Source organism: Macrosteles quadrilineatus, unplaced genomic scaffold (genome assembly GCF_028750875.1).
Source record: "Macrosteles quadrilineatus isolate MER2022 unplaced genomic scaffold, UCM_ALF_1.0 Scaffold_3__2_contigs__length_128488019, whole genome shotgun sequence".
NCBI classification, from domain to species: Eukaryota; Metazoa; Arthropoda; class Insecta; order Hemiptera; family Cicadellidae; genus Macrosteles; species Macrosteles quadrilineatus.
In genome coordinates, this window is record NW_026542596.1 from 43,172,162 (window position 1) to 43,199,149 (window position 26,988).

Consider the following 26,988-nt stretch of genomic DNA (forward strand, 5'->3'; position numbering starts at 1 on the left):
GATGATGATGTCTAGATGGCTGAGGGAGATTTTCATGATTTTGCTGCGATCACAAAAGACGACGATCACGTTTTCGAGAACGCGGGAGACGATGATTGTGTCTACAAGGCTGCGGGAGATGTTCATGATTTTGCCGCTATCGCACAAGACGACGATCACGTTTCGTGACCGCGGGAGACGATGATGATGTCTACACAGCCGCGCAAGATGTTCACCATTTCTCTGAGACCACATGAGTCGTTCATGAATCCGCCGCGATCAGAGGAGACAGAGATAACGTCTCAGCGCTCACGCAAGATTTTCACCATTTCCCCGCGGCCACATGTCGAGACGTTCATGATTCCGACGTGATCGGAAGGGACTGAGATGACATGTCAGCGTTAATGCAAGAAATCAATGGACCCTTTTATTAGCTAGTCTCCTAGGACTCTTTCAATCAGATTGTTGGAAACAAAAGGTCAATTGATCGACTTGAAGCAATACCATGTGTATTTCTAAACCCTTAAGCTCCAACCTTTGAAGAGTCAGAATATAGAGTGGGGCCTCTCTGGTGAGAGCCGCCGGGGGCCTCATAGATTCTAAATACGGCCCTGTTTATCACTAAAGTTCATTATTTCATTTTTGATGTTATAGCCTCTGGATTAAGATGAATGTATAATTTGGTGTAAAAACCTGCTTCTATGTAATCCAAATTTTTGCAAAGGCACGCTACTAGTTTCGACTTCACAAAGAAGTCATCTTCAGGCGTCCAGGGGATGTCGAAATCACTTCATCAGAAGGTCGTCGATACACATATTTACATACAAAAATACCCGAACATAGTTACAAAAAAAGGGTACATTTACAACGAGTGGGGGACGAATAAACTAGGGTAAAAATGGTAACTTTAGGGGTGAAGCGTCACGACCAGATGGATGTAGAGTCTATACCGAAATTACTTACCAATATGCCTTTTCCTTTGCAACTGCTGGGGGTCATTGTCTGTGTACGGCAACATGGTGGACACATGGAAGATGATCTGCCTGCCTTTGAAGTTTTGGTAGATGGCTTCATCTCCCGTCTGGCCATACTGTGTGTCTAAGCCTCCACGGTAACTAGAAGTATCAAGAAGATTGTAAGACTAATTAATTACAGACAGAAGATGGAGCCCTAAAAGTAACGAAAAGTACTTCTACTTACTAACTAGGTACTTAAGATCAACATACTGCAGTAAGTCTTTCTGCAGCAATTGAAAAGTTGAAAGAAGAATCTAGAAAAGGTGGAAATGTTGCAAAGTCTTTCTTAATTATTCTGCTTGGTAAAGCTGAGAAATCTAAAGACAAACAAAAAAGGAATAACTGTACATGTTGAGTTGCATTGAAGGAGGATAAATAGTTTTTTACACGTAAAAACAAATATAGACAAAGATAAAGGTACAATAGATAAATACAGAAAAGACAGTAGGTATTGATTTGAAAACATTTAATGGAGAAGCTTATTGATTTTAAAGCTAAAGCTTAAGGTTAAGTAACTTGGTTTGTTTACAAACTGGATTGAAGCAACATTTTGATTTTTTAACTGTACGAGTAAGTTTCAAATTTACAAACAAGACCCACTACACAACTCACCCTTTGTGATCTTTGAGCTGTATCCTCTGTCCTAGGAGATTAAGAAACTCCTCGAACGCAGGACTTGCGTGTTTATTTGAGAAGAGCTGCTCTTCACTGGTCTGGCCGAAGCGTTGGTAAAGGACTCCAAACTTGAAGTTGGACACGAGAACATGTTCGTCGTAGTCTGCGATGAGCTCGGAGGCTCGGGGACACAAAATGGGCTGCAGGCTTGAGACTGTCAGTTGCTCGTTCAACAGCTGTCAACATAGAGTGGGTAGGTTAGGAAAATATACATTAAGGTGATGATACAATTCCAAGTACTTTCTTGGAAACCCCCAATTTTCCCTTGTAGAAACCACCTTTAATTTACATAATGCTCAAACACAATCCTTGGACATTTTAATCTGTAAATTAATTATTTGGTTTGAACATTTCCTATAGTGTTGCCTTTTTTTCCGACAGCCATTTACATTAGTTTACAATAAGGTCATACAGCTATGTTAGGAATGTGCCATTGTTCTAATATTTTACAGTGCTTAGTTCTAGAATGTTTTAAAAATACACTATTCAAGTTGTTTTTTCTTTCAACATGTTTTGCTACAAAAGAGATATACAAAACAGTCCTAGAATAATATCTTCGTACAAAGTTTGTTTAATTTATTTGAGACTTTCATAAGCCCAGATAACTTAGATCCACTGGTCTCAATTAAAAATGGTTAACCCCCAGTATCCACTACTATTATACTGACAGTGTAATTTATACTGCACATTAAATACCTAAAACTTAAGTAATCAAAGAGAGTGGGACAAAAAATCAGGCATTTTAGAATATAACATTTTCAATACCGGTAGCTAAATTATTGATTTCAAACAAGGTTGTTCAAGCAAGTGTGTTTTCTAGTTTCAGTCACCGTATACAAAGAGACGAGGTTACATCATGTACAATTTACAAAGATGGCTTCACCTGACTTGCACCTGAACCAACGGGGAGCTGGGAGCTCAACAAACATTAGGCTGACAAACAAAATTCTTCAACCAACTAGAGAGCAACTGTTTAATATGGTGTATGGAACATTTGTTTAACTATTATTCCTAGCCTGGCATAACTATCTTAACAAGAACTACTTTATAAGGTGACACAAAGTAAATATGTATATTGTTATCTCCAATTTAAGGTTAATGATGTAAAATAGAGGACAATTGATGGCTTCGGTTTTAAGGATTTTTTTTCGTCTCTGTCTCTCCTCCCTACTCAAACCTTCCCTCTGTTGAAAATGCAATCAGTGACAAAAAATATTCTAACTTTGGTGTTTAGTCCTAGATTTTTATTACGTTTCTTGTGAAGCGAATTCTTTTGTTACCCCTTTGGACCTTTAGTAATATACTTGTGGATACTAAGGCCAAATTCAGGAGTCATGCCTCCCCCACTTACAACCGGAGCGCTCCAGTCAGTATGTTAGTCAACATCATAACTTAAATTTTATGGAAAAGTAGGTCATGTGTTTTCCTTCAAGTTTAATTTATATATTTTAAAGCTTTGGTATAAATTTAGATTTAAGATTCTCATTTGTTCATTGAAAAGCTACAATAAGACCACATAAAAAATACTGATGTTTAATAATTTAGTCTTATCAATGTTAAATTCCATATTGAGGACCCCGGGTTTACTATATCATGACTAGATTGTACAATTTACGTCATCATGAAATCCAACTTGTAGAAATCAGTTGACCTACATGTTTTGCCGTTAATGTGGCATTGTCAGGGACATGACGGTTGACTAGGCAAATTGTTCTGTTGTTTAGTCTGTTAATTAATAATATAATGTATTATGTAGTATCTATGTATGCGGATCAAAAGGAAAATGTACCATTTTTATTTTTCAATTTAATTTTCAGCCTTTTTCCTGATAACACAGTTTATCTCATAGCCTCCCTATGATTCACATTGTAGGACTGTACTGTACAAACAAATAACAACCTGATTCACACCAAAAAGGCCAGCTGTTTGCATGTGATGTGAAGTCTGGTAAGATAATTAAATTTCACCCTCTTTACTCTAAAATGCTGGGGGATTTTTGTCTTCCTTGTGTCCCCAACAAACCTTTTAGCTTAACCTATTGCGCCCTTGGGCTTGTGCCCATATACTAATGTGGCTCTCATACGTAATCTTGAATGTCAAACGTTTGATAGATCACCCTATACCCAGTATCACTTAAGGTACATTCCCACCTTGACCATGTTATGAGGAGCCGTGGTGGCCACTGAGGACGGCATGAGTTCATGCATAGTCCCACTCTGTAGCCTGAGCAGCAGCCTCGTGTGTTCCTGGGACGCGATCGTCTCATTTTTGACGGACAACAGCAACGGCCCGAGGTTCTCATCAGACCCGACAAAGTTCAGGTGTTCCTGCAACAAGAGACATTGCACATGAAAAACTACAGTCAGAACAACAACTCGGTGATAGATCTCAAAGAGGTTAAGGAAATATCAAATATTGTATTTGTCTATTAACAGAAGCCAAGTGACCAACAGTTGTAGTTGCCAACTACAGCTGGGTCCAGTTTTGAACCATTAAAAAGCGACTGACTTTGGTCACGATTGAGCCAGTGACGTTTTTATTACTAGACATTTCAATTCAATTAACAAGCACTACAACCACTCTAAGAGAGGAGTAAGAAAACAAAAAAGCAGTTTGTGCTGACAGTGAATTTAATTTATGTCATAAGTCACAATAGAAGTGAGATGTGGTACAATGAGCAGCGACACACACTTATCTTACTTCCTTCCTGAGACAGTGTGTTAATTTTAGCAGACATTTTAGTACTTATTGTGAAACCTATTGACAGCAATAGCAAATTAATCAAATTTGAATCCAGCAGAAATTTAGAGAAATTAATTTGTGTTATCATAAAACCCACTTTAAAAAACGGAACTGAGGACACAAACTGTATCCAAGTTTTAAAATGCTACACTTTGTAGCAATCCATATCTTCTGGGTACAATATGTCCTAGACAACCCTGCAACCAAGGTAGGTTACGTATAACTGAGCAGCCGAGTAGATACAGTTCTCGCCTAGGAATTAGTTGGTTGCTGGTTATATCCCGAGAAAGTCTAACCCATTTTAAGGTTCAAAACTGGACCCAGCTGTCCTTGATCATTGGGTTTAATAGAAAATCCTGACTAAAAATCAGCTGATCTTAGTCAGCAACACTTTCATATCATCCATTTAACACCCATCTTCACCTAAAACACCCCCTGATTTGTTGTAAAATCATATCTCTACCTTCCCCTCCGGCATTAAGTTGTTAGAGTGACATCTGTATTACGAGATACAAAGGCGCAGTAGCTGATGGCAGCTGTTGAATTTACATGATATTGAGATGCTAACTAGCCTCAGTACGTGCCTCGTCACACTTCATACTCGTGAGAATGAGACTCCGACTCGTACACAAGCATACACACGTGCACATTTACATACTAGGTGTATAAAATACATAAACTCCATTAAGTTATATACTTGTCCTGAAACAATTTGACTAAACCCATGTATTTTGACTGGAAATATGAAATTTTATGTCTTTTCAAAACTCAAAAGAAGAGGAGACTCTAATGTAAAGGTTGTTCAGAAATAAGTTTATCCCTCAGATAGAAGCATCACGAAATTAAGTCATTAGCGATTAGCGAAACTGACTGGGTTTTTTAATAATTAATGCCCTTACAATTTTTAAATTTATCTATCTGGTATTCTTTGGCCTTCCTCCCCACCTGTAAATGAATCTTACACTAATTTCAAATGCAATCCTCACAATGATTGAGTTAATTAATGGGGTGGTGTTACCAAGAGAACAATGGTGTTATCTTTGATTTCAATTAACGAAACTACCTTAGTTTGAGTCTAGACTCTATATAGCTTTCTTGAACTAAAACAATTATTTAACACATATTTTACAGTCAATTCAAGTGAGTACTTAAAATCTCCAAAAACTAATTTTCAAGTATTCTGATCAGTTTTCTAAACTCCTTTTCTCTGCTTTAATATCACAAAAGAACAATAATCCTGCAATTCCGTGACACAAATCATATACATTCCTCACTACATACATCATTAAGTTTCAAGTTCAACAAGTACAAAACTGTTGATAAAAAGCTGGCGATTTCCAGAGTGACTTGCAGGAAACGTGAAAATCCCTGACAAAGGTTATCAGGACACAATACGGGTAATTTCACAGCGGACGCCACTAACCATTATCACGATCAGGTACCGTTGGGCTTTGATTCTTGGATGTCAACAATAACAACGTATTTCGCGGAGAAAATCCACTGCGAAGACTGGTTTTACACGTCTACAAAAGTCCTGTAATCCGACTATGGCGAGAGTCCCGTTTACCCATCGTTAGCCAAAACATTTTATTCACGCCGGTTTCGACCCTTTTCATTGCGTCAGTCGGAAGCCCCTGTAAGACATATTAATGACGTCCATAAAGAACTCTTTTGTCGGAGTGACATGCGCTGTTGATGTGCAAATTCAAATCCGCCGAGGGGCGAAGCGGGGCGGTTGGAGTTGGAGTTGGAGTTGGGCAATACGTGACGTCACTAGGTTGCCTAACCTGTGCACGACTGGTATTGGTCTCAATTTGGTTGTGTCGTTCGTGCATCTTACCTTTGTGCCGATCTTGAGATTGAGATCACTATAGACACGAAGAAAAAGAAGCCGTAGGGCTAGATCAATCTCAAACTTAACTGTAGTGTTAAAAAATAGATCCAATGTTTGATGTAATTTTTTGCTATGCTACGGTTATGTTATTTTCTATTTTTCACGAAGGTCTGCGTTCTGAAATCACGTCCCCAAGAGAGAACTCTGTGATTTTACCTAAGGAAGATTACAGTATTTCTTGTTTTGTCCTCTATCTATACAGATTAACTGCGTAGTTTTCCTATTGTGATTTTATTACTTTGACTGGGTTTGAGCACAAATAATTTTGTGTTTTAACATAATTTCTCACATGAGAACGATATCAAAAATCCAGATCCCGAAACGTCGTGCAAACTTGTTGTTAACCATTGTAATTGAAAAATGTCCGCAATAATAGGCTTACTCTAAATTACAAAACTGTACCTTTATATTAAAACAATTTAATTAAAAGTGCCATCTTTGTGAATGGCAGGTATTAGGTATTATAGTTGGCAGGTCAACTGCAAAGACTGGTTTTTGCAGTTTCCAAGATTTTACGATGTGTTTGTTATCTTGTCCACGAACTGAGAACAGAAATCCCATAACCGCATTTTAAGTATCCTTATCTGGTGAAAGTGGAAGTTAAAATACAGTTTTGTTAACACAAAACTACAAAGCAATGCAATACAAGTAGCATTTACAAGTGCTATGTCTGGTCAGTGGTCAAGCCCTTTTAACTTATAGATATAGTGTCCTGTCCGATGATAATTTACCGGTACTGAAATTTTACAAGTCTTAATTTTGTTACTGACACTGGACGCGATCTGCATTTCCTCCTCTTATCAATCGCGTTCAAAAAAGTATAGTAAGTAAATAAACTAATCAAATTTATCATACATTATGTGTTTTGTATGGTTATTCCAGTCCGTAATCCGCACGAATGGCCGCGGAGTTCCGCTGTTCGCCGGTCCAAGTCCGTAGTTCCTGGATCAGTTCCGCTCCGTTCCCTCGTCCAAGGTTAATTACATCCTTTCGTAGTTAAAATATTACTAATGGACAACAACTGTCAATTGTTTGGCAGTGTTTTGATTCCATTGTTACTGTTTATCTCATAATGTGTGTTCACAGTTTATGGACGAAATCCACGTCTATAAGCCTTATATATCCCATTATAGACTCCATTATGTTTTAAGCACAATGAATATTGTAGATAATCATCAGTGTTTAGTGGTGAGTCCCATAAAACCATCGTTAAACGCTGAACTTAAGAGCGCTTATTGCAGAAGAGAATGTGATACTTCGATGGTTGGTTGGTTGTGGTTATATAGTCAATGTTATAATGTACTAGCAACACAACGAAGAATAAAACTCTGGGATAGAAAAACTTTGGTATGATAGCTTGAAAACAATTAATTATTGCCAAAAACAAATATATTTTTATTTTCAAAAGCATATAATAATAATTGTTATCGCCTAAATCGATTATACACAGAATGCAACCCAATCGAACGGATATCTCTGTAACGGTTAGAATGCTAATGTATATACTGCAGGAGACCACTATAGGAACAGAGTTTCTTCCCTAATATATTTATTGCAAAAGGGTTTGCAGCATTTATTTTTTTTTTATTTTGAGTGTTTTATACGCTAATGGCATTATTTAGGTTTTTTTTTATAAAACGGCCCAAACCCTCTTGTTGCCACATATTCATTGAACGCCGACCGTCAGTGAGAAAGTAGTATAATTAATTGTTAGCTAAAAATCATCTACGTCCAGAATGTAAGTTATCCCACTCGGAATCGAACGAGCAAATTTCAGATTTGAGGCGAGCACAACATCCACCCAAATTCGGCTATTCGAAGTGGTAGTCTTATTGGTTTAAAGGGTACAAATAAATTACCTAACAAGTTAATGTTGAAGAAATGTAACAGGATCCGCGGCAGAAACAAGACCCCACGACTAAAAGCACTGCGTCCGTGGCGTTACCTAAATTTTATTCCGGACTGGTAACTCCAACACTATTTTACTAGAATCTATTGAACAGTTTACCGGGAAGGAATGATTTATCGACTACATCCTACAACATCAAACATAATTGATTTCCCATCAGTCTCCTAACTAAGAACTCCTTTGTTGAGAAGCTACCACTCGTTACACGGTGTAATTGGCACGTTGTATCTTGTAGTTTTTACTGTTCACTAATGATATAATGATCCCCTCTCCCTCGCAGGTGGGGCGAAGCCCCTATGTCGGCTGTCTACCGGAGCGTGGTTCCTCCGGGTAACCATCGCAGGGTATCCACGGGTCAGAAGGAAATGGAGGCATTCTCGCCACGCGTTCGACCATGACTGGAGTAACACCTGCTACACCGTGACTCCATGGAGTATGGGAGCCATGGGGAACTCATGGGGTCTGTGTTGTGAAGAAACATGTCAATGGTACTGGGTATTGAAGGAAACAATGGGTTAATTTATACAAAACCTATGGATAAATTACAAAGATACTTCACTTCATATTATGCAAGAACAGGGATTAGTTTATTCTCCTTAATCCCGTGAAATTAAGGCCAATGAATGAATTGCGGATTAGTTTTAAATCCGATGGTTGTTGGTTCGATTCAAATTTCTGAGAATGGTCGATGCAAAATCCAGTTCACGTTACATTGGGTTGTTGTAGGTAGTGATGTTTTCTAACACGTCAAAGTTAGAGCCGTTGGGATTTTTTTTTCAAAATCTATATAACTTGCCCTTGTACAGAAAAGGTATTAGGAGTGAATAATATGTTCCTATATTCCAATATAGGCTACTAGAAATAAAATACTTAGGGAAGCTACAGAAATATCAATAAGTTGAAGTATTGAAAATAACTAACAAGAAACTATCAAAGATTTAGGTATTTGTATACGTCTAACTCTGTATATTTTTGTTTACCTACGCGTTATTAGCATTTTGTAAGGGGACAATAAACCTTGGTCTTGTTAAAAATCTCCAAAGTTGACTATTTTATACAACATCACAAACTCAATCATAAATCTTTATCCGTAGACAAAATTTAATATATTTCTTTTGTAAATTGTGCAATGCAACAGATATTGCAGACTTCACAGCAAAGAAACGGCAAGCACATATTTTACTAATACAATACTAAATTTAGCAATTCGTGGATACAGTTTGTAAACAAGCACAATATCTAAGAGGCGGTGCAATGAAATCACCGAGGAGCTTGCGTTTTATCTACATCATCAGCTAAAGATAACGCATGCGCATAGCGTGATTCATGGTTTGACTGACCAAAATAAACAACACGCAGCAATCAACTTGAGACGCCAAATCCGAGTAAACGTGACTTAACATTATACAAGCATTGAATGTAATGGCATATGATCAGACTGTCATTTTAATGGCAAATGATAAAACATTCGAATGCTACTTAAAAATGTGCAGACTGAAAAACTTGTGTTTTCAGATAAGTGGTTCAGAGCGATCACGTTTCATGGGTTTTAATCAAGTAATACCTTAAAACAACGTTCATCAATTGATTGAGCTAATCAGTTTTTCTCAGAACTTATTAACATCTATAACCAGTGTCAAAGTAAATATGTGGATATTACATATATATTTTTTGTATCGGTATATTTTAACCATATAATTTGCTCCTGATTTATTCGATTTCGGGAAAAGGATTGGTCTGATGTGAAACTAAAATGTACTCCTCTATTATTTTAAAAACAATTTATACGAGATTAACAACAAACTGAGAATCTTTTCTCGTGTGTACTGTATCCACGCCACCGGTGGCATTTATTTCCGTTTTTAAGGGAGCGGAGCGGTCCAAATCTTGATACTGTACTATAACGTCGACCTGTTTGTTCGATAGCACCATTATTAATTGATAGCACAATGCCAAAACGGCATCTGGGTCTGGAAACGATCTCGTATAAACTATGGAAAATAAAACTAATTTTAGAATAGAATAGAATTTAAACTACAGTGATTTTACTGTCTCAGAAATGTATTGTAAAATGTAATATGCTTTTGAACACATTTTACTTTGAGTATTGAAGGAAAAAAAATCGAGACTGATGGAATAATGGAAAATAAACAATAATCTAGCATAATAACGTGCTCTATAGAACGTTTATTAATTCAAGACAAAGGTAAAATGTTTGCTTCTCAACAAAAGAAACTACTATTGTCAGCAGGATTCGCTAAGAGATGAACTTTGCTGGGAGACAAGGAAATCTGGAATCTACGAGATGATGCGAGAGTGAGTGAGATAGAGAGGTTAGAGTGAGATGGAGATAGCTTCACCTGTGTGTGGGCGAGCTGCATACACCCACGCCATCCATTTAGTGGTCGTACGACGTTTGAAAATGTCTACGTTTATGGAAACATTTATCTAGTTCAAGGGAATTTTATTCAGTATTTATTTGTTTTTGAGAGATTATTGTTGTTTTTAATATATTTGTTTTTTACATGGTTTACGACATGAAGGTCGCAACAAATTGTTTTATATTTCAAATTGGTTCCAATGAAATTCTATGTTATTGTAATTGTATGGTATTACCATGTATCCCAGAGAATTGGCTTGAATCATAGATGAAAGTGATCATTGTCAAATCTGAAGGTTTTGGTCCACACCATGGGCTTAAACAAATGATTATATAATATGCAAAATTTTGACGATAAATAACAGGACCAGGATCTGGACGGCCCCCTTACATAAAAGTGAACAAATGCAGTTCACGTTAAAGTATATAAAACAAGAAACACAAATATACAAACAAAAATTAATAAGGCAGAAAATCATTCAAATCCGTGTTATAACTAAAGTTCTTGATCTTCCGCCACTATATCCTACTATAATTGGAAAATTTCACATTTTGTGGCGCTTTTAGACCAACGTAAACGTATATATTTTGTGTCAAAGCGAATATAGTACTGACTGAGGCACCTCTATTAGCTAATTGTTTACAATTAAATCCTCCAAATCCCGACAGTTAAACCCTAGTTTATATTTTTTATGAACGCGAGACCTTTAATTCCCAATTAACTGCTAAAAATTTAAGGGAATATCAATTATCGTTCGTAGGGTAAAAATAACAACAATATATTTTTAAGATAACGAACGATTACAACAGCTCAACTATAATGAACTAAACCAGCGTTTTGCTCTTCACTATTCAGCTTGAGCATCGCATATATTTGGGCCAGTGTTCCTTTTACATACAGTAGGCTCCTACACGCGTGTGTGTAGTGCGACAATGTGTACGAATGTGTTTGTGTGCGAGGGTGGGATATTCCCGCACGCGACAGGAGTTCCCAGGCCCCGGTGGGAACAACACGGTGGGAAACACCGGTGGGAAAAACGTCGGCGGAAAATCGCTCCAGATCGGCTTAATTGATCGCTTACCGGCGTTCACGGCTTATTGTCGGATAAGACTTGTGTACCGATGGGGGAGATAGTGGTTTACGGAGGGGGGGGGGGGTTTGGACCAATGAAAGTCCCAGGGTCTACTGTATATTGACGAATAATCGCTAAACTATGTTAAAGGTTTCGATAACCAGTCCTTGCATAATGCGTAGACCCAGGAACAGCCAGGAAGGTAGACCCGGTCAGTAGACAGTTTCCATGACACAGACTATATCTCTGGGACTGATCGTTCAACATTTTTAACAGTACTAAACTGCACCATGTATATAAAGGTGATGTTTAAACCACAATACATTCAAGTAACACACTTTGTGTTATTCCAGGCTCTAGTTGCAATACAACCTATCCTAACCTATCTTAACCTTCTTTAACCTATCCTATAACCAAATCGTATCACATTTATAATCTCTAAACCCTCTTCGCACTTTTACCTGGATTTAAAGAGTCGGACAAATAGTGCCACTCGGACCACCAATAGTGCTGGGACTTACTGTCCGCCTTCGGTAAAAAGGTAAGCAAATAGGTCAATTTCGACCCTGTGACTGATTATTCGTCTCCCGTAGTGTGTATCATAGTAAAATTATCAGGTAACGTACGAAAATGTGTGAATGTGGTAAATTGGAGGTATGGGTATTCCTTTACTGATTTCTAGACGTATCAGGTGAAAATCCAGTCTGAGAGCGAAACTATTAAGAGAAGTATACAAAATTGAACTACAGTATTGTATGAAATTTAACACAATGAGCGCCAAATACACAATACTGTAAATAACAGTTAAAATCAGCTACGAAAAAATCCCATCCAATCCCAATATTATTAACTTTATGGACTCTTCAATGGGATATAAATCCACAAAAACATCTCTTACCCAAAGGGATGTCTTTGAATTTTCCATCCCTGAACCCTGATGTGTGTTCCATTAGCCAAATTGAACTTTGCTATGAAACCTTATCGATGTAAGAGTATGAATGATACAAGAAATCTCTGCTGCTTTCTGGCTTATTTGTTAAAATTCTTTTATTCAACAAAACTTATAAGAGGGAAAATACTTTAAATAACTTTTTACCTCATTTTAATCTTCTTCAAGTGTATACACATACTGTTTTAACATAAAAGACCATGAATATAAATCGAAGGTGGTAAAAATTATATTTCTAACTATCTCTCTATCTTGTTACTAAAATGTATAAAAAATGAAAAATATTTAGGCAAATTGATTAGTTTTTAACTGATTAATGAATTTCCAGAGACATTCAAGCCCACTTATCATGAGAACTCTATTTTACCAGCTGTTTGCTCCCATCTCACCACATGGGAATAGCAACGGATTAGTCAACTCTGTCAGAACAGCTTCTGTGTGTAAAGCACATGGCAAGTTTTTGTCACCCCTTCAACCAATCGCTGTCACTCTAGCGTCAAAAACGCGCCTCAGACTCCCTAATGGCTCCCAAAACGCGATTTAAGGAGACGTGAAAATAGGTTGTTAGTGTCAAAAATAAATTGTTATGACGCGCAAGAAAAGTTCGCCCTGAGATGACATTTTAAAGCGTGGGCGTTTTTGGTTTGTAAAAAATAATATGAGATATTATTAACTTAACTATTAACACTATTATGTTATTTAACTTAAGACTGAAAGGAATAAAAAACAAGTTTAAAGTAAAACAAAACAATTCTTTAAAGAATACGAGTTTATAGACTTTTTCATCAAAATTAACAGACTGATTGCTTACCTACAAAATTGAAAGTACTTATCCGGAATTGGTAAAGATTGATTCCGTATCTAGCTGTCGTCTGTCATTAGGCTATTATTAATGATGCTTCCTGCCAAAGCGAGAAAGTAACAACAGGTTACAGGGAACGATAAGTCAAGTTAATGACTATTGTGCAGCCTTCTATTGGGAAACTAAAGGGAATAAATGCCTCTGTATAAAGTAAACAAAATGTAAATAAATCCGTGTGAAACCTTTGCCTCTTATTTAGAAATATTTATCTAAGTGGTCATAATTATTCCACCTAAGCTTTAATTATAGTTTAATTCTCGCAAAGAAAAAATATAGAATTTATTATGTATTTAGAGAATAGTTCAACCATTTAGTAAATAATAAGTAGGCCTGACCCAAATATTTTAAAACTTATCGTGTACTAAAAATGTATACGCATAAACATTATTCTGATGTTTATTTATTGAATAGTATAATTACTATAACAATGCACAGATTAAAAATTATTTCAGTTATCAAATAATGAAATTACATCACCACGACTTTCCACACGAGCAGATAAAACCTACAATTAATTGTGATTGTAGGTATTTTAATTGTACAACGGCACGTATGGGTGACATATTCCGCAGTCAAGGCACCGGATGTCCCCAATTTTTGACTGTAATTTCCCAAATATTCGCCCCGAGGTGAGACCCAGGCGCCGGCGTGCCTGAGAGTTGTCAACATTATATGGTAATGGCCGCCTCTGCTGGGTATTGTTGTGCCCACACGGTCTCCCACCACAGTCGCAGTCTGGCATCCGGTCACAAACCGTCACACGGTCACAAGTCAGAGTACAGTCCAATTATAGTCTGTATGATGGAACATGTCTTCGGAAACTATCTCCTGACCCTCAACCTGGGACACCCCAGGCCTTAAACCACTGGCCAATCCCCAGGTACACGCAGCAGATAGGTTCCATGATACAGACTATACAAACTGCCCCCCGATCACATGGTACAGTCTGACAAACGTCAAAAAAATTCAGACCGTCACAAAGCACTGATCATCATTATCATCCACAAATATGGATATTTCATGCCCAGTAGATGATCTGTTGGCATTTTATCATCTACCGGGCATACATCCGGTAGCAAAGTAATAAAAATACATTTTCGGAAGTATGAAAACTGCCTCAAGGGATTCAAGATTCAACAGCCGAAATAAACTGCAATATCTTAAGGGTCATTAAATAAATTGTGAAAATAAGACAACGAACCATATTGTATTCTAATATTTGTAAAAAGTAAAAATATTACTTAACTATATACGTAATGCAATAAGGAGCTTCTCCGTAACATCCCTTTTTGGCCCGTCCTGCTCAGACGAATTTTTTGATGGGTGTCATTTTAAAGCTTATGATCTGACAGAGGAACAAATGGAAACTTAACAGGTACTTTCACTTAGGGCTTTCCCCCTAGCGTTTGATTTAATTGTAGAATCTATATTCTATATACTTATTTAATACGCAAGCAAGTTTTTTGTGACAATTACTCCTCCGAAACTACTGAACCGATTGACATGTTTTTGGTGTCATTGGAAAGAGCGTAACGTGAAGTTGTGCAGGAAACTTTCTTTTTAGCTAAATAATTAAAGAATAAGGCCCTGGGGCCCTTTAAAGTTTCATATTTCTCCATAAGATTAACATGGGAAACAAACATTGTTATGAAACTCCAGCTGTTGTCAGAAATGCTGTTCTGCTATTTAATTTAATTTGTTTACAATGAGAATTGTTTCTTGGTGCCATGTGGTCAATGAATTATACTTTAGCATATATTTTTTAAATGCCATACACTATATAAAATGATAGTATTGTAATACATTGAGAGAATTTGAATAATCAATAAGCACGATTGAGCCTTTGCCTATATGTTTCCTGGTAAGTCTTTTGTTACAGTTTCTTATAGTATATTATAGTATCTCAAAGTAAAACAGAATTATTCTTTTCTGTATTCTCACCCCAGTCACCCCGTAGCGAAGCACGGGCATAGCAACTAGTTCACTTTTAAAGAGCCAGTGATGCTGGCTAACTTGCTATATAACGGGTTTAAATGTGAATTTAGCTGATCCTTCAGTTAATCTGTGTTCGCTGGCTTTACTGCAGTCAGATAATAATAAACAAGCTAAAACACAGTTTATAAAAAAGATTAGCGTAGACTAGTACCTATTGAAATAGGTAAAACGCACTTTATGGTACTAGTACATGATATACTATCTAAAATAAAAAAATTCAATTTATTGTAAATTAGTAGGCACCAAAAAATTGTCTTAAACAATCGTAATCTATAACAGGCAATAGGGTATTACATTTTTTTTTTTATTTTGCCTTGCAAACTAGTTTTTGAACTCTGCTATAACACGCAATCTATGACGGTTCCCCTCATAATAATAATCCTAATAATTATAAACTCTAACTTCACACAATATTCTCAAATTTCAACTACTAAATACCATTCAAAACGTGGTAAAACCAGATAAGTACTAATATTTAGAAAAACGTTGGATGATTTTCTACCAGCAGATCATTTGGACATATCGAATCAAAAGTCGTTCATTATAAGGTCGTTATAAATCTATTTCCAGGGCACGACGAGGAACTCACCAGGTGGATGAATAGAGAAAATCCATCAGATAATAACGTCAGGTCAAGCTAATTTGACAACTAATTGCAATCAATTAACTAATGCGGCACGACATCAGCACTTGGCGAAATTGGGTCAAGTTATAAAGGTCAGAGATAGGGTTACACGGCTTATTATGTGTCAACAATCAATTATGGTAATTAATTAGTATTTATGTGCATTTTAAGAACCAATGCTCAAGGGTAGGTTTCAATTAATGGCTTTGGATTATTATAATTTAGTTTTAATATTGTTAATTTAACCCAAACATATAGAAATGCTGTATGGTTAATTGAATATGGTTTATAATAGAAAAAGTACGGGTGTTTTAACAGACAGCGGAAACAATGTTTCAACTCGAATTCGTTTTACAGAACGGGTTATAAAGAATGCAACTTTTTATCGACTTTCCAAGAGTATGGACGTTTGGCAATAAATCAAAGTTTCGAAACATTTCAACCTAACCAACAATTCTTTACAGTTTGTTATTTTTGTGATATTTACGCTGATAAAAATATAAAATACGTTTGTTGAGTTTTAGATTATGTAATATTATTGAAATGAATTTCCAGGAAATGATAAGTAGTAGGTAATTATAAGTAAAAAGCTTATGAAAAGATAATTACTTTTACATATATCGTTTACCATGTTTATGTATTCACTTTCTTACATTTTACACCAATATCAATAAATTGAACGGTCTATTGTATACTGTGAGTACCCTGATATTAAAATCAAAGCGTACAACAACACTTAATGGATACGTTATATCTATAATATTATATAAAAATCTAGTAATAGATAAAAGAATAATCACTATTTCCTTGTCTAAATAATACTCCTTCCATTGTCTGTGGTTAGTACTTAAGTATGAGACAAATATTGGGTCTACTGCTCGATTGAGCCATATAAACACTAGTGTATAACTTATATAGTCAAAGATTTAACGTAACTAAGCATGAAACATAGAAAAACACTCTTCGTGTTTTCAATATGATACAAAATCTAATATCAGTGTCAAAGTCACCGGTTCCACGCACGTTATAGACAATAGATTAGTGTTAAAATGAATTACTACACATGGAAACAATGAAAGGACTGCCGTATCCAGTCTAGTGGTTAGAGCGCGGAACTTCGGCCCCTGAGGTCCCGGGTTCAAATACCGCCAATAACCAATGGGTTTTATCATAGATAAACCATTGTTTTCTATGGTTTTATTCACGTGTTATCATTGCAAACCCCTAGGTCTAGCCAGAAGTAATGTGAAAAGCAATCTCGGGCAAGCGCATAGCTAACGCCCTAGGACAAAAAAGTAACTAGTATTTCTGAGACCTACTTTACGACAAGGTGTTACAAACCGTACAGTGACACAACCACAAAACCACAAACAACTTCTGAGGTGGCGAACATTGTGGTTAACCTCTAACTTGCTCACTTCACTGTACAAGGGGGTTCTGTGCCGAATTTTCACCATTTAGCTCAATTTATACAAATATATTAAAGCCCCTATATTTACTACACTATCTTTGAATTTTTGGTTCAATACCAAAGATGATCATATATAATTGTGCAATCAAGTTATTATATGGTTATTACGCGACTTTCAATTTCTCAGTGTCACAAGTCCGACGACAATAATCTCAACCCATTAAGTACTTATTTAGAGAATTCCTTACTGCTGCAGGGTTATCATGGCGTTCTAATACAAACATATGCCTAATGCAGAACCAATGTTGTTCATTTCTTATTTTGGTCTCTATTCATTCGATAACAAAATATGTTTTCCGGCTGAATACAGGGTTAAGCTATTTTCCTACTCAAACCCTGGAGAAAAAAAGCTAGAAACTAAGATGTTTTAATATAATATACTTGGATCAAGCACTTTTAAATACAGAGATGGGAGAAGAGTATGTGTATTGGTTAATGGCTCTTGTCTCATGATTAATATTATAATACCTTTTACGAACACGTTTTGCTAATTCTGTATCAAACGTTGAAAATTTATTCAAACTCTATGACATGTTAAGCAAATAATAGAAAAAACAAGCACTAAACAAACGAGATGTTTTATTGTTGCTTTATGTTTGTTAAAGCAACGCAGGATTAAATACTTTACTCAGAGCATTCATATTGTGCCACTAATAGAGTTCAGCATCTCATTATTATTCAAGACCTGGTTCAATGGAAGTTATGTATTCACCATGTATATATTGCTTTTATTACTATTCTTACGTAATTATAAGGTAACTACAGTGTTCAAAAAGTTATAAAAAATGAAAAGCGCAATAGATAAAGTTAAGCGCTAGTCCATAGTTTCGAAACCAAACATTAAACATTTATAATATTAATTTAATTAGACCCAACAAATACACGTAGAAAGATAATATACGAGGGAAAGCCTTTACTTAAATAAGCAATCTAACATGAACCACATGCTTAGTGTTGAACCTGAAGAAGCCAATTTTCTCTCAAGTTCGAAAGGTCAACCACAGCCGCGGTGAGTGGCAATTTAGATAATTCAAGTATGATGTCCCGAACCCTAACTCATGCTTGTGGGTTTGTTTGGGTAGAGATTAAATATTAGTAGGACGTATATAAATTAAAACTAAACGAGGACGAATATAGCCTGAAGTATATTACGCCAACTCAAAGTATTAATTGAATATGTTCCTTAATTCTTGCAGAAAAATAAATATTACGAAATTATAAGGTTTCTGATTCATCCCATCATGAAAATATAGTTATAAATTTAAATTTTTACATAAAGATACAATTCAGTATAAGGTAGTAGGACATGTTTTTACTCACATCATTTCGCTGCAAAAGAACGTTTCGAGTTTATTTTGTCTTAGAAAATCTAACAAAGTTTGTTGTATGAAAGTCCAATCTCGACCAAGACACGTTTTTAGATTAATAAAAAATTGCACAGATTTATAGGTTCGTGATTCTAATAACATTTGACGTTCTTTTGATATGTGGAGCTAAGACACTATATTTTATTGATAAAAAGTATCTTTGAGGTCCTTATGGACTCTTTTCCTAGAATACAAGATTAATACGTTCTACCTTGATGTGACAATGTTGAAGCAATATCTTTGGGGTTTCTAGCAACTACAATTTACATTCAAACATTACTTTATACTTTATACTTTATACTTTCTTATGAAATGGCGACCATACAATGTAGGTATTTTAAGCCAAGTATGAATGGAGATGAGTGTAAGATGAGTGGCGCGATCTTGTAGTCTTGTTAGTGACTAAGGCCGACATTCCTTAGACACAGCTGTTAATTAATAGCCCAAACACATTTGTGAAACCCATACACATACTTTGAAACATTTAACATGTATAAAGAAACTGGATTATTCTAAGAATCTGCGCAGGAAAGGGGTTTCGTCTCGATTGTTCCTAAGTTAGTATTACAATTGAATTTCGGACACAGAGGTAAAAGACATCCCATCTAAATGGTCTAGCGGTAGGCTATTGGTTTTACAAAAAAACCATAGAAAATTACAAAAATGTTATACAATATAAAAATATGTTCTGTTTCGACCTTAACTTTTGTAACTGATAATCTATGTTAGAAAGTGGCATAAGATGGGCTATAGTTTATAGTAAGCCGTCCTGACCGTTTTGCAAGGTTAAAGGTTAGAAGTTAGTTCTCAATACATTCTATTACGATCTGTTTTTCGTAAACTGGCGACAGCTTTAACATTGAAAATGAAGTTCTGATTCTATCCATAGTCAACACCATTTTGCATCATATAACTAGTTCCATCTGGAAACATTAATATTTACATTTTAACTTTTTTAAACTTCAAGTTTGCTATTGAAAAATATACTCACAACCCAAACAACCACTCACACTCAAAAAGTTTTTATATTTCAATTTTTGTGTTATTACTGCTTTTTTTTTACAAAAGACTTCGGCCAAGTTCTAGAGGGAGTCACATAGCTATCACTATGATACCATCTATTGGTGATTGGCAGGATTTGAACCCGGGACCTCGGGGTCCGAAGCCCCGCGCTCTGCCACTAGACCAGCTCCCGTACACACCCACACAATAGCAAAAGTGCATTAAAATCTCCACAAATCATTCCAGTGACGATGTCGCAACCATATGGGCGCAGCAGTGTGCAGTAGATGCAGAGAATCACCGCTTATATCCCCAGCACTGGCAGTCGCCCAAGTGTGGGAAATATAGCGACATTAGGGGACCCAGACTGCAGTCCTCTGTCTTCCCTTGTCATCTTGGACCTTTTATACGAGAGCACCATATATTCCAATAAGAAAACCTCGAGATGATTTGTGTTTAAAGCATAAACCCCATGTAGGAAAAGTTTAAAAAATACGATTGTTGTTCAATATTTCTTACTTAATTCGTTTTAAGAGAGGTTAACGTTTTAGTTGTATCATGTTACAGTATCATGTTGTTAGTAATACCATTGACTATTGGATACTGAAGTTGTATTAATTGTCAAAGGTAATACATTGCAAACAGTACTAACTTTATATGCACTCCATAACTATTTTTACATGTCGCCAGTTTAAGAATAAAAGCATTGACTAAAAGGAATGTAGTTTAATTGAATGCGACGGGGTGTGCCGCAATCTCCTACTGATTTGTGTTCTATACACCAACTGTTTAACGTAGCCAAACCTAAATAATGTTAACTTGAGGTATATCTTTGTGGACGTGTGTGTATTGTAAATTATAGCATAGATTCTACATTAACTCTATGTAGTCTACATTAACTATAGAGTATCAGAAAAAAACATTTAGCAGTGGCATTTTTTAGTCTTTATGTTATGCCCACTCATTTAAGTTCTATTTGAATGATAAAGAAAAACTGCTGCAGCTGGTCCATTAGATGGGATGTCTACTCTGGTCAACACTAGCAGTAGCACATTTGTGCTAAACGCTTAAATGAATTGTAATAACTAAATTAAGGATATCTAAGTATAGTGTTTAAAATCATGCAGCTAGAGTGTATCAACATAATTGCCAATACAGAGATGCATTGCGTTTATCTCTGGTATAAATTATTATACAATCAATTACTCTCAGTTCTAAACATCAATAGTACATTGTGGCGATTGAAGCAATGTTAGTAATTGCACATTTACTAATAGTGTTGTTGTAAAGTGATGAAGTATTGCTCAATCACCAGACGAACCAGGGAGCTTTGTATCTCAGCAGTAGAGGTTAGTTTGCTGGTGATGGCCCAACTTTGATTGGACTACAAGTTGGTTCTGCTCACGCGACCAACAGCTTTGAGGGCAATCATGACCTTAATCAGTTCAACAGTTTGTGAAGATGCATTACATCATTATAAGGAAAACACAAAAGAATGTACGTTCGAATAACATACGAAAACTCGTATTTCACAAGTTCAGCATAGCTACAGCTCGAAGTGGTATCTGAAGTACTAACGGAGTAAGGCTGGGGAGAACCTAAGTCTAGAATTACACCCTCACAATCCGCTAAAACTTCTTTGAAGAATAAGACGGGCGAGGAGGAGAAGATGGAGAAAGTGGAAGATGAGGAGGATGAAGAGGCAGAGGTGGAGGGGACAGATAAGGGAGGAAGAAGAACTAAGAGGAGGAGAAGAAGGAGAAAGTGGAAAATGAGGAGGATGAAAAGGCAGAGATGGAGGGGGCAGATAAGAGAGGAAGAAGGAGAAGGGGCGTAGAAGAATAAGAAGGAGGATGAGGAGAAGAAGAATAAGAAGGGGCGAAGAAGATAACGATTGTTCCACGTTTGTTGCAAAGACTTTTCAGTTTTGTTCATATATTGTTGTTGTTTAACATATTTAAACTCACCTTGCCAAGGAAGTTCCTGCGGTAACACCGGGCCGTGTCGTCCATCTCGAACTTGGTCCTCCAGGCGTGAGGGGTGGGTGTGGTAGGGATGGGGGTGTGTTCGTGGCCGTCCACCCAGTAGCCTCCACCGGGGGGCAGCAACACCATGGGGTAGGGGGCCGAGCCTCGCAGCGCGTCCTCCAGCAAGTCCTGCGAGGCCGACGTGGCGGGGGGACATGACTCCTGCCGTACACCCTGCAACAGAGCAAACTGTGTCAAAACATAGAAAATGTGGTAAAGCACCGAATATGTGCCATAGCACCGAGTATTTGTCATAGCATAGCAAATGTGGAGTAGAATTTAAAAGTCCTGAGATATAACACAGAGAATGTTTTAGAGTAGATTGTAGAAAGGTCTTCACACATTCGAGTATTAATGGACAGATAGTATGGACCACATGGATAGTATGGACCATGTGAAGGAGGAAAGCGTTAACCACTGACTATAAAATTAACCGATAATTGAGCGAAACAGACAAACCAACAATAATACTCCTGGGCAAAGCTTTGAAAAAATGGCACTCATGAGAACATCTTGTAGAATATTAAGAAAGCACAATCTAAAGAAGTCGTAGGCTATTAAAATGGCGTTAGCAAATGGTATTTTTTAAGATGATATGTTATACACTCTAAATGCATGATAAATGGTGGAGGAGGTAGTTCATAGTAATTGTATAAAAACATATTTAATGAAGTCAAGTCTTTTAATATTTTGCAAAATCGTAAAAACTTTACGATTTCAAGGTAGAGAGAAACTACTTTTAATTCATCTCGTGATATTTCAAGGAATCACGGCACGACATGACGCGTAAATTCCACTCCAGCGCGTCCTCCTCTCGCGCTGTAATTTGTTGGGTTTTTACAGTTAAACAGTAAAACCTGCAACGGATCATCAGAGAGGGGACTCTTACAACGGTATGTCAGCTCAACTGATGATTAGCCGAGTGACACGGAACGAACCGGTGGACCGCGGGGAGCAGAATTGGACCAGTGGAACGGAATACAATAACACTGTACTGCGTGATTCCATTTCCGTTAGAGTAGGTTATTTTCCAGTCCTCACGTAAAGTGTTATTTCTTTACAGTTAGGACAAAATGGCATATAAAATGTCCCAATACTGTATCAAAAGGGCACATGTAGCATATTAGGAATACAGTAGCACAAACGGATCATCGTCGTTGGGGGCAAATTTATTAATTTTAAGTATTTTTTCTATATCCGTATACGGGGGGAAATGCTATATCACGTTCCAAATCGTTTAAAACTTGAGCCTTTTGTAGTTTAAGGTTTACGCGGAAGTATAACATCCATCCTCAACACTGAATACTCCCTACACTAAATTAATTATTATAGGAATACGCCGCAAATCAGAAAAAGAGGAAATGATTGTTATAATAACTCATCAAGGTTTTAGCATAGGTTCTCCTATTTTCGTTTTCCATGTCAGATTAGTTACCAAGCCGACACAACTGGATGTGTATTATCAAGAGTTCAGTGAGGGAAGATTGTAGAATGGATGAGAAAATTGCTTTGTTACTGACGAAGATCAGCTGGATCTTATAGCTAAGACCATTAAAGCCAGTTATCAAATACATCTAGGTCCAGTTCATAAAAAATATCCTTGTAGCTACAATATCGAGAAAAATAATATTCTTTTATAGCATTTTGCATCAATAAAAAAAATCCCACGACTACCAAACGTTCGTAAATCTAATCAACTCTTTCACCCTCTCTCATAACGTTCTTTCAGTCGCTTAAGACCTAAAATACGTAGCCATCGTAATAACAGGAATAACCAACGTGAAAACGTAAGCTTTACGGAGAAGTTCCATTATGAATTCGTGCAACAGCTGTTTCAATAGGCCGTGAATGCGGTGTCACCACTATTGTCACACCGCGGCTTTGTATTAGAGGAGGCCATACTCATTGGTCAGTCCCATTGCATCTATATTTCACCAATCCCATGCTCCCGAAGACAACGAGGGAACATTTTGAAATTTCTCGTACAAGTAGAAGAGTTTTTGCGCACAAAGGTAAAGTGATGGCGCCACCGGCGGCTTTCGGCGACCTTTACGTTTATTTAAGACGACGAGCGGCGTGCACGACTACGGCAGATGAAGCGTGAGATACAAGACACGGCATCTGATGATATACGACACCAGGCCGGTGAACTCCACAAACAAACCGCACTGCTTGAACTGCAAAGTCACCAAACTTGACCTTGGACCGCATTCCACATTCCACTGATGGGCGGCGACAGAACCATGTGGATCTGGAACAACTTCGATGGTAAACAAGTTCTCTTGGGGTTTGAGAATGGTGTTGCCTTTTATTTGACCCTAGGATTTGAAGAAAGTGGCGTGGACGTGGATCGTTTACTAGCTAGATAGCTAAGTGAATACAGGTTGTTGCAAACGCAGTTGTAGGGTCTTGGGAAGGATCAGACTTATTTGATATTTTGAGACTTGACCCAGCTGTCCTTTTTGGCTTTTAACCTTGTCCAGTAACCAAACAGTCACTGTCTAAAATCAACACTAGGTAATATTTATCTCTGTGACTCAGCATCTTTGTCAGTAACAAAGCTGTCATCTGCTAGTCCTGCATTCAACGCTCATCGAGAAGTAATATTTATCTCTTTGACTCATTCTTCACAGATCTTTTTTGCCTTAAAATACGCACTATGTCACTATGATGTGTCGGAATCGTAGGAATTCAATCTAATCGGGGTCGAATGTCGGGTTTGAAGAAACAATTTCTTGTTGAAAGAATTAATATGATCAAATGATTCTTTAAATATTACTTTAACTCTGACAATATGTTATTGGTTGGTTATTCAATTTACTTCCTAAGACAAATTAGCGTTTTACCCGGTTATTTTATTAGTTAGAATAGTGCTAATGAATAGTAAGAAATGACCAATCTTGTTTAACCTTAATAAGCACTTTCAAGGTAGCTGACCTGAGATCCTACATTTTAGTATAAGCTCAGGTTGAAATAGGTGTACCCTCCAATGCCATAGCTCTCGCTACAGCTTCAGAACCTCCCTACTCCCTGCAATATTTCTCCAAAACAATGTCACATTTCTCCCGTCATATCCTTCTTATAAATCTCCAGTTACAGCGGTAAAGCTCTTTACACGGGGCGATCTCTTATTCCACTGGCTTGCTCAGGTCCTGGAGATACCATCTTTTTGTCCAACCACCGCCTCCATATATCTGGCACGTGCTCGGCAGGTGGTGCCAACCACCAACCCCCGTCAGCTGTTGTTCAGTGCAGCCAACTGTCACAGCTGGTGTCAAGAATGCCAACCTTCCTGTACAGCTGTCCTTCCTTCCTTCCCGCAGGAGCGTTTATAAGCGTGACTCTGGGATTGCACGGTCGGCCGACGACGCGCCATTCTCTCATTTGACACTTTCCGAAGCGCTGCGCAAGAAACTGTCGAAAAAGAACGAAGAATGCGCGCAGTTTTGTCAGTGTTGAATGACTTGGGGGAAAGGAATCGATAGAATGTTGAGCGTGAAAAACAGGATTTCGCCAACAGAGTATTGCAAGGTGAATTAAGATGTCCTGACTTGACAAATTCTAGAGATAGTTTTGAAAATACAGAAGTGAATTAAGGATTCCTCTTCTAAAACAAACTGTAGATGGGATTTGTATTTTATACAGAAGAAATGACCTACTAGAAAAAAGGTGTCAAAGCAGAACATAAAAATATTGGGTGTTGGCAAACTTGTGGATCAAAAAGAAACATAAATCTATTTAATTGTGCTTCCTTGAGCAAACAAAATAACAATGCAAATCTTCTTCAAGGGACAAGGGAAATGTTTACAAACGAAAAATAAACCATAAACTTCTATCATACCCAAGCACGAGCTAGTTTAAACCCTATGTTCTAAAAGCAAGATCCTTCTCAATCTTACTTATACCTCAATATGTACATATTCAGTAAGCTTGATCCCAGTGTTGGTTAGTGTTTGATACACAATAGCATAAACAAATTTGTTCTGCAACCCAAATAGAAACCTACTACGACTATACCAAAACTAAGCAATATCAGTTAACGATCCAACGAGAAGCCCATTCGTCTGATGAATCACTTCAGTTATCACTTCTCAATGACCCTGAGAGAATCCCAAGGCCGTATCTGGAGAGAAAGATAAAGAAGGAGAAAGAGCAGTTAGTCAGAAGTGCGGATCAATTAAGGCTCCAGAGGTCATAATGCTTTCTCTGATGGCACACCCTCCAAGGAAAGTCTGCGGTCATGGATACCCACAACTCCACAAGGTAGTCATCTGACTCCCTCACTTTCACGTCTTCGTTACGAAATTGAAATCTGGCCATCCAAATGTTGCAAACTGGTTTCACACAACTTCCCTTTCTAGTCGATAACTAGTCCAGTGTCTCTAGTTTACTAGTTCCAATATGGCGGTGAAAGGGGAGTATGTTTACAGTTCTAAATTAGCTTTCTGATTGATTAAGGACCCTTAGCATAGGAGTGTCCCTTAACGCCAGGTTAAATACATGTCCAAGGGTACTCCAATATTGCTAAGAGTATAATCACATTTTAACGTTACTCTATAGTCTGTAGTATAATATACATGCTACCAACGTAGATTACGAAAAAGAAAATTTGATTGATGAATTTAATCTTTGGCTGTAATACGTTGTACTAAGAGAAAAATTACAATGAATTTACGTGTTATGATAGATTATTAACATGTCTGGGGCAATGAAACTAATAAAAGTAGTTACATATACAAAAATTATACTGTATATAAGACACCTCTAATAAAATTTAACTGTGCGTTCCGTTATTGTTATGATAAAATAGCTACTGTATTCTATTTCTAGAACAAAAATAATAAATTCCAAATCTCATTGAAACCAATTCTAAAGACTCGCCCGAGTTATTGAATTGAAGTTTAGGCCGTCAATGGGAAAGGATACACAAAGCAATCCATTGAAATGTTTATTCTCAGCTGGGTTTGAGTGATGAAGTTTAGATTGGAAGTAACAAAGAAAACTGCAACGGTTGAATGGCGA

General features: G+C 37.0%; 1 protein-coding gene across 5 annotated transcripts in view; it reads right to left on the reverse strand.

The window, feature by feature from the left end:
* The window catches only part of LOC128988577 (rap1 GTPase-activating protein 1), a 284,990-nt gene that overhangs the window by 9,225 nt on the left and 248,777 nt on the right, over nt 1-26,988 (reverse strand). For all 5 annotated transcript variants that reach the window (XM_054409974.1, XM_054409977.1, XM_054409975.1 and 2 more), the window contains 4 exons: nt 21,907-22,140; nt 3,821-3,997; nt 1,608-1,846; nt 943-1,094 (listed from right to left, as the gene is read on the reverse strand). In XM_054409974.1, coding sequence (XP_054265949.1) covers nt 943-1,094; nt 1,608-1,846; nt 3,821-3,997; nt 21,907-22,140 — 802 coding nt within the window. The remainder of the gene's footprint in view (nt 1-942; nt 1,095-1,607; nt 1,847-3,820; nt 3,998-21,906; nt 22,141-26,988) is intronic.